The sequence below is a fragment of the Olea europaea genome, chromosome 13, assembly GCF_002742605.1.
Source record: "Olea europaea var. sylvestris chromosome 13, O_europaea_v1, whole genome shotgun sequence".
NCBI classification, from domain to species: domain Eukaryota; kingdom Viridiplantae; phylum Streptophyta; class Magnoliopsida; order Lamiales; family Oleaceae; genus Olea; species Olea europaea.
In genome coordinates, this window is record NC_036249.1 from 20,944,838 (window position 1) to 20,960,172 (window position 15,335).

At 34.3% G+C, this 15,335-nt stretch overlaps 1 protein-coding gene across 1 annotated transcript; it reads left to right on the forward strand.

Annotated features, from left to right (window-relative positions):
* Positions 1 to 5,958: 5,958 nt before the first annotated feature.
* LOC111407838 (receptor-like protein kinase 5) lies at positions 5,959 to 9,433 on the forward strand. The gene is made up of 2 exons (XM_023037523.1): positions 5,959 to 8,755; positions 8,844 to 9,433. Exons 1-2 carry the CDS (start codon positions 6,142 to 6,144, stop codon positions 9,257 to 9,259), a joined length of 3,030 nt encoding a protein of 1,009 aa, XP_022893291.1. The 5' UTR covers positions 5,959 to 6,141; the 3' UTR covers positions 9,260 to 9,433.
* Positions 9,434 to 15,335: the final 5,902 nt, after the last annotated feature.

The window sequence follows — 15,335 nt, forward strand, 5'->3', positions numbered from 1 at the left end:
TGTTGATGTTGGGATATCTGAATAATTTATTTAATTATGGAATGAAAGTTTTAATAACGATCTAAATTGTTAAAATTTGGATCACTACAGTTTTTGTACACTAAGGTGTACAGAAGCTTAATCCTTGAGAAAATGCCCAACTCATCAAATGTTACTATATATCTGCAATATTATAAACACTGTAATTGGTTGGATGACATCACATCAAACATGCCATCTAAGTTTGTCTTAGGATGGTAACAAAGCCACTGCACATATACAACTTGGATTTCAAAATAACGAGAAGTGTGTACTGCAAGCGTATGAATCGTATACAAGCAATAAAGTGGATTAATGAGCTCGTGTTGTCGATCTCTTGAAAAATGATTACTTAATTACACAATAGTTAAATTAATTTTAACAACAAAATGCACAATAAGATTGAATTTTAAAACTAATAAAATTAACTTTAAATGTAACAAAAATAATCAAATCTACAATTTAAGGAAGTTTGGATGATAAAATAGTTGGAATTTATGATTTTATTTAACCGTCGCTTAATTAATTTTTCAACAAGCAATTTAGCAAATTCCCATTTTAAATGTTAGATCCGATTTTCCCTATTTTAAGTAATTACCTCTCGATGGAAGTATGCCATAATCAATTAGTTTAACCGACTATATCTCTATGTCGATTAAAACTCAATAGATTGCATTAATTCTTTGTGAAAATAATTCAATGAGTCACCTAGAGTTAAAAGAGTGTGTGTGTGTGTGTGTGTGTGTGGGTGTGTATATGCGTGTGTGTGTGATATATATATATATATATATATATATATATAGGTTAAATAAATGAAAAGCATTAAATATAATAGTAATACACATTAAAATCAATATTTTTAACATTAAACAACAAATATTGAAATTAAATAAACTAGGTTAAGCTACATCAATCAACCAAAATCAAAAGGCTTAATTGATTGTATAAAAAGGGCACAAAAGAGAAAAGTTAGATTAATACATTACAAAGTAGAGAAAATAAAGGACGAAATACAAGACAATAGGTAGAATTCGTCCATTGGTTGGATTCTTGAAATATGAAATGGTTTGGTTTTGATTTTCTTCTAAATCCTCCACTTTTCTTAATTTTTTCTCCTCCTTTTCTTGCCACCTTTTTTTTTTTTTTTTTTGCTAGAGTTGTTGAAAGAAATAATCTATCCAATTGAATATGAGACATTGGCCTTTAAAACCCTCAAAATGCGCCCTAAGAAGGTCCCCAAAATGCCCCTAAAGTGCTTCCAAATTTACAGAAGGTGCAGCAGAAATTTGTTGCCCATTTGTGCCATGCGTACGCATGGGCATGGAACAGCAAATGAAGCCTCTGCTTTCTTCATGCACTCACTTGCGGGAGCCTATGCGCGCTATAAACCCATCTTCCTAACATTTGCGTGATAGATCCTTCAACTTTGATCTTGTACATTTTTTTCACACTTTTATGGGGTGTTCTCAGCTAAAATTTTAATTAATTTTAAAGGATTATAAATTCTAATGAATTTTGTGGATTTGAATAGATTCTTACAAATTCCATAAGAATCTCATCAAATAAGGTGAAATTTCAAAAAATTTGCTTATGTTTATTTTTAAGGTCGAAATCCATCCAATTCTTTTAAAATCCTTCCATTAATAAAATCTTTATAAATTCACTAATTATTGAAGATATCTAAATTTTAAAGAATTTCACTAAAATCTCAATTCAGAACATTAATGAATTTCATTAAAATCCAATAAAATCTCAACTGAAAACATCTAAATTTAGAGTGATTTTTAAAATTCATCACAATCCCAATTGAGAACGCTCCTCTTAGTCATTTCTCGCTTCTTTTGTATTGTACTCCTTGGATTGGGGATTCTGGCCTATATAAACAATATTTACACGATTGTAAGGCCTTCAATAAATATGTCAAATTACACTTATCAGTCAATATATATGCAATATTATACATAATATAATGGGTTGGACAACATCACATCAAACATGCCATCAAAATTATTGAAAGACATCATGAGAGGAAGAACTTGCTAAATTTATCGAAAAATATGATTCGAACTTCCAAAATAGCTAGCATCAATCAAAATTATTGAAGGCCAAGTGAGTCAATTGGCAAAAGGACACTGAAGAGATAGTTGCGTTAAGTGCATTGCCAAGCAACACAAATTATCCAAGAGAGCAGAGAATAGCATTACAGCTCATAGTATGTAATATTGCTTGAAATTACAATCAACGGACAAGTTGCTATATAAAAGGTGCCTGCCACCAGTGAGGAACACATGTACATATCTAAAAAAAAAAAAGGTTAAACTCCAATCTTGAAGGCTTCCACTACCTCTTCTCTAGAGATTTGTGAGGGAGGTAAATCGCGGAATTTGCCCCAGCAGACCAAGGAATAAAAGCTGCATGTACACTGCGTCTAAAAGGAGTCCAATTCCGTGTTTCAGGAATCGAACACTCACACTGCGGCTATCAACAAAGCGTGAGATAACCTCACTCTTATCCTTTACACCACTAAACTATACTCCAAGGGGCACACATGTACATATCTAAACTAGTAAGAGAACATGTACAAGAAGAAAAGTCAGAACTTCCATTGTAGAAGACAACATTTTCCATAAAAACTTATGTGCCACCTATTCTTTTTACACGTGGACTTAAGAAAAACCTAGTTGAAAACCAGTTTACCAAATGTAAATGTCCATTTTACTTATACTCGAACTTGAATGTTCATCTATCTCAATTTCATGAAAGAGATGTTGTCCAAAGAGAAGAAATTTAAAGAGATTGAAACCAATAGGAAGGGAATTCATTTTTTTTTTACCTTACTAGATACCACCTAAGTTTAGAGTTTCAGGGGATTTTTCTATCTCTCATGCCATTAATAAAACAATATTTTTATAGAGCTTTGTGTGATTTACGTGCTAACATTAATTTAATGCTTTTTTCGATTATCAGATAATTGGATTTGGGAGAGCCAAATCCAACTACGGATTCACTTCAACTGGCAAACAATTTAATAAAATATCCATTTAGAATAGTTAAAGATGTTATGATAAAAGTGGATAAATTCTTCTTTCAGGCGACTTCTTGGTCATGGATATGAAAAAAGATAGCAAAGTTTAGTAGATATTGGATCGAATATTATAGCAACTAGAAGGGCACTAGTTGATGCAAAGAAGGGTTAGTTGGGCTGGAGGATACATAATAAACAAGCATCAACACATTTAATAACTCGAAAATTGTTTTATTTTGAACAAATAATCTTCCATTTTTTCAAATATTCTCTTTTAATAGACCTACATATATAGTTCCAAAGTATCCATTTCCATAACTACGAATAAAACTTCCATCGCATAAAAATTTTAGGTAATCCATCGACGACATTTTGTCAAAGAGAGTTCAAAATCGTTGGGAATTATAACCATAAATTCTACACAATCGGTAACAATATAATCACAGTAAGAAAAAAGACACAAAAGAACACGCAAAATTTAAGATAAATACTATTGATAGTCATGACTATCAATAGTCTTTCATGTGACAACTTGTTATTTTTGGTATTAATGAATGATAAGTTAATAAAAAGCAAATGTCTCAAGTAACAAGTTGTCACGTAGTACGATTATCGACAATCGCTAACTGTGAATAATATTACTCAAAATTTAATTATAATACATTTGGAAGTAGTTGACCAAACTTCACAAGTATTAACTAATAAAAGAATATTTAGCAAAAAAAAAAAAAAAAAAAAAAAAAAAAAAAAAGAACATAAGCATTTAATTTTAGTTTAATTTTATCATCTGAATTGCATAGTCAATGTATGCAAGGACTATCTATATTCTTGCTATATCTTTCCAGTCGAATTTTTTACTTTTCTCTCTAAGAATCATGTGATTTTTCAAAGTCGTCCTAATTGGCTATATTCGTACGACTCTCCGTTCAACAAAGGCGTCCCTTTTGAATGATTCTTTTTATTACATTTCATGTAGTTTGTGGATTGGGAGACTGAGTTGGTAACCCGAATCAGATAATTAAATAGAATGTTATTCAAAGTTTAATATACCTGCTAGTATTTAAAATTTTTTATTTTCCAACCTTATTTTTAATGTTTGTTTTCTTATTTTAAAGCTCACATGCGTAATCTCCCTAAAGAATAGAAGAAAATCGAAAGAAAATTGATAGATAAATAAATAAAAATGAAAGAAGTTAAAAGGAAATACGAAGGTATTTTTGTCCCATTTTTTGAGAAAATAGATTTTGCAATACAATTTTTTATTTTTTCTTTTTTAAATGTATGGTTGAAAAAATGGAAAATTTTGGAGTTTACTGTAAACTTATTTTATTGAAAATTCAAATTCTTACTTTTGTGTTATTTGGCTGACATTTTTTCATGGAAAATATTTTCCTAATTTTAATCATGTGACCGTATTTTCCTCAAAATCAAGAAAATATTTTCTTTAGGGGAAGTAAGATTTTATTTTTCAGAAAATTCACTCTCTCTTTCTCTTTCACATCTATCCAATTTCTCTTATATACACACCAATAAAATTTGGACAATTATAATATTTTCTCAATTGAAAATTAAATCAATCAAACACATTTAGTTGACAAATTTCATGCAAATAAGTTCTAGACAATCGAATTACCTAAAATTTATTTTCTTTCCATGCAATTGCTTAGAACTTATTTGTATGAAAATTATTAATTAATGTGTTTGATTGATTATACTTGTTTATTTTTTATTGGTGATTAGATGAGAGAAAATTGATAGATAGTAGAGATTAGAAGAGAAAGTGAATACTTCGAAAATAAAAACTATCACTTTCTTTATTATTTATTTTAGGAAAATATGATCAATCAAAAGTTGGATCGATCAAACACCTTGAAAATAGGAATTTATAGGTAGAAAAATGTTTAAAGAATGAATTGTTTTGGAGACTAAAATTTAAAACTCTAGCCTCGAGAAGGAAAAGGAAAAGTCAAATAATTGGTACAAATTTGAATAAAAGTCTGTTTTATTTCAACAAGTTTGTTTTAACATTCTAATCACGATGATCAAAGTCAACGGTCTTCGATTTTTTTTGTTAGGGATATTCACATCAACGTTTTAATGAGAACAACTTTACAAGAAGTACAAGTTTTACACCAACACAGATTGGAAAGATTTATTTGATTTAAGATTTATATCTTCAAAATATCATCTTGTGGGATAGTTATAAATAATTTCTTAAAAACTTTGACGGTGTCAAAGAATATTGGAACATTCACGTTAACTTCTGAGTAAATATTTCTCGTTATACTTTGTTAGCCAATTTAAAGTGAGTTTACTAGTCAAAAAAATTGGATTGTGAATTTTATTTTTCAAATAAATAGGTAGAGGTTTGGCCACTATGTGGGTTTTAGTTGAATTGAGCGGTCGGATTTGACAATAGAGCTTAGAGAATTCATTTTATTAGCATAGTCTATTTGACAATCGGTTAACTAAAAAGATAAACGAAAATTTTTATTGTCATTATCACTACATTGATATTAAGCCATGTTCGGTTCAACTAAAATATATGATTAAAATTTAAGTCAAAATCAATAACTAATTTAATCATACGTTTTATGTAACCCACAAAATTTAAACCACACATTTCATCGACTTTTATTAAAATTTATTTTTTAAAAAAAAACTGATTTTTATCGTTTTTGCAAATATGAGGTGTAACAACATGTGTTTTGTCGCCAATGAATAAAGACATAGGATTTGACCAAAGAAGAACGGAACATGGCACCTTGAGTCCACATCTTGTCATGTAGGTCCAAGTGACGACAAGGTTAAAATTTGTAATTTGCTGGTATAGATATCTTACTACTGTATTTAAAAATAGAAACGGAACTACTTAATTTATTTATATTCGATCTACTAAACTTAGGATAAAAGATAATTAAATCAATGTACAAACGTGCACATTTCATTGTCTTCGTATCTCATCTCACTTTGCTCGCCGTTTCAGTTTTCACATAAGAGTCTTAGTATCACCTTCTTCTCCATTATCCAGACCTCTAGTCTCTGCTGCATGCCACCACCAAATCAGCAGAAAATTAGACGAAAAACCCACCTCAAAAATGTCGAAATATCTCCATTTCTTCACGTTTCTTCTCTTCGTTACCTTGCACTTTTTCCATGGCAATGCACAAAATGTTACCGCTCAAGAACATACCATTCTTCTTCAACTGAAAAACTACTGGTCCAGTTTAACCAGTATCACTCACTGGATTCCGTCATCCGACCACTGCACGTGGCCGGAGATCACGTGCACCGATGGCTGGGTCACGAAACTCGAGATCATCAATAACACACTTGGTGAAACGATCCCAACATTTATTTGTGACCTTAAAAACCTGTCCTATATTGATCTTCACCTGAATTTCATCCCTGGATCCTTTCCTGTTGTTCTTTATAACTGTTCTAATCTCGAATATTTAGACCTTCAACAAAATTATCTTGTTGGAAGAATTCCTGATGACATTAACCGCCTTTCACCCCGGCTTCAGGTTCTTAACTTGAGTGGCAACAATTTCACTGGTGATATCCCTGCATCCATTGGGAGCTTCCCAGAACTCAAAAGTCTTCAGCTTTCGTCCAACTTGTTCAACGGTTCTATTCCGTCAGAAATTGGCAATCTTTCCAATCTTGAAGAATTGAATTTGAACTTCAACCCTTTTTTACCACAAGAAATACCACCAGGTTTCACAAAGTTGAAGAAATTGAGAAATCTCTGGATGTATATAACAAATTTGGTAGGAGAAATCCCTGAAAGTGTTGGGAATTTGTCAGCTTTAGAAGTCCTGGATTTGTCTGAAAATGGTTTAAGTGGAAGCATCCCAAATTCTCTGTTTCTTCTGAAGAATTTGACTACTGTGTATCTGTTCAAAAACAGGTTATGGGGACCAATTCCTCAGGCTGTTGAGGCCTTGAATTTGGAGGTAATTGATCTTTCCAACAATTCCTTGACAGGGACGATACCACATGATTTCGAAAAGCTGACAAAACTTACCGGTTTGGCTTTATTTTTTAATCAATTATCTGGTGAAGTTCCAATAGGTATCGGTAGATTGCCATCTCTAACAAATATTGGACTCTGGAGTAATAATCTTACGGGTGAATTGCCACCAGATTTTGGGTTATACTCCAGGCTGGAAAGATTTCAAGTTTCATCTAACCATTTTGTTGGGACGTTACCAAAGAATTTGTGCGCTAATAAGGTCCTTATAGGTGTGGTCGTCTTCGACAACAATTTGACAGGTGAACTGCCAAATTCTCTAGGGAATTGTGACAGTTTGGAGGTTGTTAGGGTTTATGGAAACCGATTTTCTGGTAATATTCCAGGAGGACTGTGGACATCATTGAAATTAGATACTCTGATGATGAGCGATAATTTGTTTACGGGTCAGCTTCCGGATACAGTAGGCCCTAACTTGTCCCTGCTCGAGATACATAACAACCAGTTTTCGGGTGAAATTCCAGCAGGGATATCTTCTTGGAAGAACTTGAGGGTGTTTGAGGCAAGTAACAACTTGCTTACTGGTAAAATTCCTCAAGAATTGACTGTTCTTCCATTGTTGTCGAGTATTTTGCTCGATGGAAATCAACTTTCTGGAAATCTTCCGTCAACTATAATCTCGTGGAAATCTTTAACGAATTTGAATCTCAGTCGAAACCAATTGTCTGGCAAAATTCCTGCAGTAATCGGGTTTTTACCTGACCTCGTATATTTGGATTTATCAGCAAACAACTTTTCTGGTTCGATCCCATCTGAAATTGGCCTTTTGAGGCTATCTTCACTCAATCTCTCTTCAAATCAGCTCTCCGGGAGAATCCCGGGTGAATTTGAAAACGCAGTTTATGATCGCAGTTTTAGAAATAATCCAAGACTCTGTGCAAGCAATCCAGCATTAGGCCTCAGCAGTTGTCAGGCTGCACCTGCCAGAAAATCGAACAAACTTTCATCCCACTTAATTGCTGCAATCTCGAGTATTTCAGCAGTTGCCTTTTTAGTGGTTTTCGTATACACAATCTTAATTTTTAAAGCTAACAGGAGGAGAAAGAGCGATCTGGAGTCGACTTGGAAATTTACTTCATTCCAGAGATTGAATTTCACAGAATCAACCATTTTATCCGGTTTAACAGAGAACAACATAATTGGAAGAGGAGGATCAGGAACAGTTTTCCGGATTCCCATAAATCGTTCTGGTGCTTACGTTGCCGTTAAGAGGATCTGGAACAATGTGAAGTTGGATCAGAAACTCGAGAATGAATTTCTATCAGAAGTTCAAATTCTTGGCACCATAAGGCACTCCAACATAGTGAAACTTCTATGTTGCATTTCAAGTCAGAATTCGAAGCTTCTGGTCTACGAGTACATGGAAAATCATAGTCTCGACAGATGGCTTGGTGGCAAGAATCGACAATCCACAATCTCAGGTTCAGTTCATCAAGTGATTTTAGACTGGCCTAAGAGGCTACAAATTGCAATTGGTGCTGCTCAAGGGCTCTCCTACATGCACCACGATTGTTCCCCTTCCATCATCCATCGTGATGTAAAATCGAGCAATGTCCTGTTGGATTCCGAGTTCAATGCAAAGATTGCAGATTTTGGCCTAGCACGAATGTTGATCAAGCACGGAGAACCTGACATGATGTCTAGTGTGGCAGGATCATTCGGTTACATAGCTCCAGGTACCATACAAACTCTCAACTCTTGTCAAATAATGTCTTTGAAATTCCTTATTCTCCCCAAATTTTTTACATTACCTTAAATTTTTAGAGCATGCACATACGAGAAGAGTGAACGAGAAGATTGATGTTTATAGCTTTGGAGTTATCCTTTTGGAACTAGTGACCGGAAGGGAAGCTCATGATGGAGACAAGATGTCATCTCTGGCAGAATGGGCGTGGCGTCACGTTATTGAAGGTCGACCTATAGTCGAGGTCATGGACGAGGATATTAAGGAACCCCATTACTTGGATGAGATAAGCAGTGTATTCAAACTTGGGGTTCTCTGCACTGGAAAACTTCCTTCGAAAAGGCCTACGATGAAGGAGGTTTTGCAAATCTTGCTCCAATATAGCCATTCGTCGCTGCACAGAGAAGAAAAGATGAATAGAAACGAGTACGATGTTGCTCCTCTCCTCCAGAACTCGAAGCCCGAGAGGAAACTCGAAGCCGACGACAGTGTTTAACATCAGTCGTACGATGAATGCTGATAGTGACAGTTCTTTCACAGCACTTAGCTTATATGTAACTAGACAAATCCCTGTTACGGGGATTTATAGATATTATACAAAAAAGTATATAATGCATACAAAAATTAAGCAATTGCTTTTATGAATGGAATCTTTAAAATTCACAAGTCAGAACATTTGCAGAGGAGAGAAACTTCAGGGTCACCCATCGAGGTGGCACCTCGACATTGGTGCGCCCGCCCAACTAAAGATTTAGTCTTTGCAGAGGCCACTACACTTAAAAACACTACACAAACATCCTTGGCATAATTAGTTTATAGTCTCTCTACTGAAAAATTTTTAGAATCGCGAAGTAAATTAGTTAGCAATTTACATCCGACAGAACGATTTGACTCATGAGTGACAAAATTCACCATAGTCGACCATAAAAATCAGGTCAACAAATTCTATCATCCAGCCAGTAATTTCATCTCCGAATCTCCCGAGTTTTGATCCTCCAACAGGAGCTAGAAATGAAAAGAAAGTTTGGAAGGGAGATAATTGCATCCGTTTCTTTTCAAATGAGGGTGTATTTATAGATTTTCCTCCAAGTTTTGGAGTAATTTTGGGAAATTGACAGATGACGACTCTTTATTGGCTATCTTATAAATAATTAGATTAAGAGTCGTGCTTTATTCATTGGCCACGTGCCTTTTATTGACAGCCTGTAACCAACCCGAATTGAGGAAAAATTCACAAGTTTTAGGCGAGCCTTTTGTGCTTCCATTCCCCTCGCGTGTTGCTTTACCTTTTGCCAACAGCCAAGTTCCTAAAACTGCTATCATAAACTGCATTTTCAAATTCACTCCATGGTTTGTGACTACCAATCCAAGATACTTGGCACTTATTTTTTACGTACATGAATACATAAGCAGAAAGCAAAAGCTTTGTAACGTATTTAATAAGGAAATTACGATGATTTATGTATACATGTAAGCTTTTTTGGGGATGGTTGATAATGTAGGATTTGGTGAAAAATAACTTTTTTTACCTTTGCGACCACACCTATGAGCCATTGCCATTTCGAATTTTCAAGTAGCAACGAAATTGCTCGATTTGCCAATTTTTCAAAGGATAAAAACTCAATGCCTTTTTTGTTACATTACGTATTAAGTGCACATATAAGCAATTTACATGAGAATTTAGAAATGGTGATTTGTTCGAGTGCTATAGAAAATGATTGTTTTGTACTAATGGATCTTAGCATTGTGAAAAGCTTATTCATTTTGGACAATTGTTCTATTCCTATAGTGAACTGGAATTTCTTTTTCATGAAGAATATTTAAACTATCCACACTTCTAATTTTATTCCATCTACAAAAGATGGTTGCTTTTAAAATTATCCTAGAGCATTTACCTCTAGATTCTCCTTTTTGATATAAATTGATCCTAGTATTAAAATGGAGCGAGAAAGGCGATGTTTGATCAAATGAGTCCAGGCAGAGATGCTCTCAAAAAGGTAAAGATAATTTTAAAATTGATATTCTTTCGGAAGGCATCGACAATTTACTTGTGCAAGTACAAAAAGTGTCAATGTGCTACAACTAACAGAAGAGCACACATCGATAAAAGTTAACTAACTTCTCAAAGTTTTAATCCTTGCCATTGTCATGCAAGGTTTTATTTTTCTTTTTATTGAGATTATAAAAGGGTCGATCGTATATCAACAAAACTAGTATTTTTGAGAGAAAACAACTAATAATTCATGGTTTGAATCAAGTAAATTTACTTTTTGTTCCTATAATTGTCATCATGTATAATATTCTTACGCAGTAATCTCTCATCTCATACATACATAATTACTAGGCAAGGACATAAAAATTACCTTTTATTTTCAAACATGTCACTATTAGATGTTATTTTTTATAAATTTTGAAGAAAAAGAAAAATTTATTTATTTTAAAAGGATTCCTTATCTTATTTTAATACATTTTGAGTAGATTGATAAAAAAACGTGGAGTTAAAAATTAAGAAAATTTTTTGAATCTGCATTTAATATCATTTTATTGAAAAATGTGGTTAAAATTTAATTTAGAAAAATGAGATTTTAAAAGAATGAGACTCAAACAAGGGCTTAGTTTTCCTTTGATCCAGTGTTGATATCAAATTTATCCTCTTTAACTTCACCGATAATCCACCGAATTGATGACATACTAATTTAAAAATACATGTCAATTATTAATTGGGTGAACAACAAATTGAATGACAAAAAATTGGACAACTGATCTCAACTCGCATTGTTTCCGGCTAAAAGGTTTGGATTTGTATGACATCAAAGTTACTGGGCCTTTCACACTTAGGTTTAGGTTCAGGGTACGACAAACATGCTTCTTAGTGCATAATAAACAATTTTCGCCCTTTTAACACTGCTAAAATACTAACTTATCGACCTTACCAACATGGAGCGAGCAATGCATTCATCTTAGAGTTTATTTGCCAGTGGGAAAATCCCAATTACAGGGATTTATGGATATTATACAGAAGGCTCATAACATTTGCAGATGACAAGACCCCCAAAAGGATATTTGATAAGTGTATTTTTGCACACTTATTTAGATGACAAACATGACTTAAATACAAGTAAAATGATTGAATTGTGACTTAATCTCATTGAATTCATGCAATGTAGGTGTTTCTATGGAAATAGTGGAATTCAGGAGAAGAGAGCCGAAAAAGGACTAAAATGGAGCAAAGTGATAGTTCAGGGACTAAGGATGCAAATATTCGAAAGTTGAACTAAAAGACAACTCGGGAATGCAAATATGCTAAGTATGAACTCGAAAGCAACACAAGATGATTGGAAGAAGAAGGAATTGCAAAGGGACTAAAATGAATTAAACTGAAAGTTCGGGGACCAAGTTGCAAATAATTCATAGATGAGACGGAAAATGGAATGAAGATTCAAGAGTGTTAGAGGTCAATCGGATGAGGAAAGGAGTCACGAGGTGAAATAGGGTCGAAGTATTATCAAGTATCAACTTTCAGGCGAAAAAGCTATGCTCGTGATTTTTAGTATCTACTTGAGATCTATTTTTCGCATAGTAAAAATCAGAATTTGAGAAAGTCTATTTCTATCAAAAATGTATATCTTTGAGTTTTCTTCTCAATGCACTTTGAATCAATTCAATTGGAGATCATACAAGAAAGTTATGACTAAAATGCTAAAAGCTGTCCGGTGGAAAGAATGTATGCCTATGCGGTCGCATAGTACAAATTCTATGCGGTCGCATAGAAGCCTCCCGAGAACATTTTCTCAAATTTTTTTACTCTATGCGACAGCATAGAAATGTACTATGCGGTCGCATAGGTATAATCTGGGGGCCGTTTTGCAGTTTCCTTATACGATTGAAACTCCTTTTGTAACCTAATTTCCACGCGATTTAAATACGAAAGAACGTCCAGAAGAAGGGAGAATGTAATTGGAGGCACAAAAACACTATTTTGGAGGATTTGGAGAGGATGAACAAGGCAAAAACAAGGCAATCCACTTCAAGATTCAAGATTTCACTTCAAGAATCAATTGGGTGATGTTCTTCCTTGGTTTTAATTGTTGTTTTTCTTTATTTCCAATTATGTTAGGCTAGATTTTCATGTGCTAGGAGATCGATGTACCATGTGATTTGAGTTTTATATTTCTAGTTTTGCAATTTGACATTAAAACATATTTTTTTCGTTTTGAATGATTTATATGCATTTATTGTTTCCGCAATTAAGGGCCCGTAATTGTGTGAGTTTGGGTGATTTATTCTTGCATTCGAGAGAATTGGAATAGATTCGACATAATATAAATCATCGTAGGGTCCGATAGGGGATAGAAATATACCGCTATGCCCTACGTGAATCTTTAAGTGTTCATAAAACTACATGGATTTTTACATATGCACTTGTCATAGAAATATAGGCCGGTGGTATGTAGAAATAGGTTTGATGCATCTCGAGAGAGAGTATTGGATAGACTTAGGAACATTGATTCGTCAACAATTGAATTATGTTGTCATATTGTGAAACTAGAGTTTAAAGTGATAATTGCAAGGGAAATCGTGATTCTAGTGTGTTTAATTTCTATTGATTACAACAAACGTGCGTTCTCAACAATTGATTTCATTTTAGAGTTTTAAATTATTGTTTTGCTTATTAATTTCATTACAATCATAAAAGCTGCATAAGTAGGGTTTTCTTTCCAATTTTAGAGTTTTAATTAGGTCCACATTCATTTTGAGTAATTTGGTTTCGGTTAAGGTCGAATAAGTAAAATTGAACTAACCAATCTCTGTGGGACGATACTCGGACTCATTGAATGCACTTTATTACTTGTTAACGAACCGTACACTTGCGGTAATTTAAATCGAAAGAAAATATTTCGTGAACAAGTTTTTGGCGCCGTTGCCGGGAATTGAGTTTAGTTTAATTTCATTTTTTTAGGCGCTAATTCGAACTTTAAATATTTATTTTTTTATTTTTTTCGTTTAGGTTATTTTATTTTATTTCTATTATAGTTCTTCAAATTGTTTGAATTTGAGTGCTACTACTGGTTTTCTTGCAGAGTTGCATGCCAAGATTGACTGAAGGAGAATTGTTTTCAGCTGATCCTGAAATTGAGCGTACTTTTCATCGACTGCAGAGAGAGACTAGAGAAGCATAGTTGCAAATGGCTAATGAACTGGACAATCCTATTATCCCAGCCAATGAAGGAGAGACAATGAACAAAGGAAATGAGATTTTAGGCGACTTCTTGACTCCTCAAGTGATTCAAAGTCAGTCCAGCATTGTGTATCCACCGTTTGGGCAACCCAATTTTCAATTGAAGACGAATGTGATACAGCTGTTCCAAAATGGGCATCAATTTTATGGCAGAGCCGAAGAGAATCCACATACACACATATCTCGATTTTTAGATATGTGTCAACATTTCAAAAATTAAGGAATCTCAGACGATACTATTAGGCTAAGGCTTTTTCCACACACCTTGCGGGACAAGGCACTTGAATGGTTGGATTCACTTCCTATTGCAAGCATCACTACTTGGAACGAGTTGGCTCATAAATTCTGCACGAAGTTCTTCTCACCAGCCAAGATAGCGAAACTAAGACATGAGATATCGATATTCAGTCAAGGGGAGTCTGAATCATTTGACGAAGCTTGGAATAGATTCAAAAACATGCTCCGAAAGTGCCCTCAACATGGGTTCGACAAAAAGACCCAAATCCGATTCTTCTATATAGGGTTACTCCCACACTTCAAAAGCATGGTGGACTCATCATCAGATGGTTCAATTTCCACACGAACAATCGATGGAGCACTGGAATTGTTTGAAAGAATGGCTACCACTTCAGCCATGTAGTCCTCTGAGCGGGTGATTCAGAAGAAGCCTTCGGGTGTCTATGAGGTAGATGCATATTCAGCCATATCTGCGAAGATTGATTCGTTGTTTCACAAGGTAGAAAGCATGTCACAAACAACACAAAATAAGAAGATTAGCTGTGAAGAATGTGGAGCTGAGCATAAAACATTAGAGTGTCCAATTTTAATGCAAGAAGTTGAACAAACAGATTTTGTGCAATGGGGTCAACGCCAACAAAATAACCCACATTCGGAAACCTTCAATCAAGGCTGGAGAAAACACCCAAACTTCTCGTGGAGTAATCAGAATCAAAACAGACCACGAGGTCAATATCAGCAGCAGGACAAAAAGCCACCATTGGAAGAGATGTTTGAGAAGTTCATGGTAACAACCAATCAGTATATGGAAGCCAACAACCAGTTTATGCGAAAGACAGAAGCAACTCTTCAAGACCAAAGTGCAGCGATCAAGAATTTGGAGACACAAATGGGACAGATGGCAATCTCTATGACGGGTAGAGCACCAAGAAATCTACCCAGCAACACTGAAATCAATCCCAAAGAGCAAGCTAAGGCTATTACAACTCGAAGTGGAGGGCAATTACCGAAAATCCATGTCAAGAGACCAGGTGTGACTGTAGAGACATCCTCCCCTGCTGAAGATGAGACTGCTGTAAAGGAATCAACTCCAGGG

Bases quoted from the DNA above. Each gene is read 5' to 3' on its own strand.
- LOC111407838 (XM_023037523.1), top strand. From the start codon at position 6,142: ATGTCGAAATATCTCCATTTCTTCACGTTTCTTCTCTTCGTTACCTTG. The intron at 8,756-8,843 runs GTACCATACAAA...TTAAATTTTTAG, and splicing joins ATTCGGTTACATAGCTCCAG to AGCATGCACATACGAGAAGA.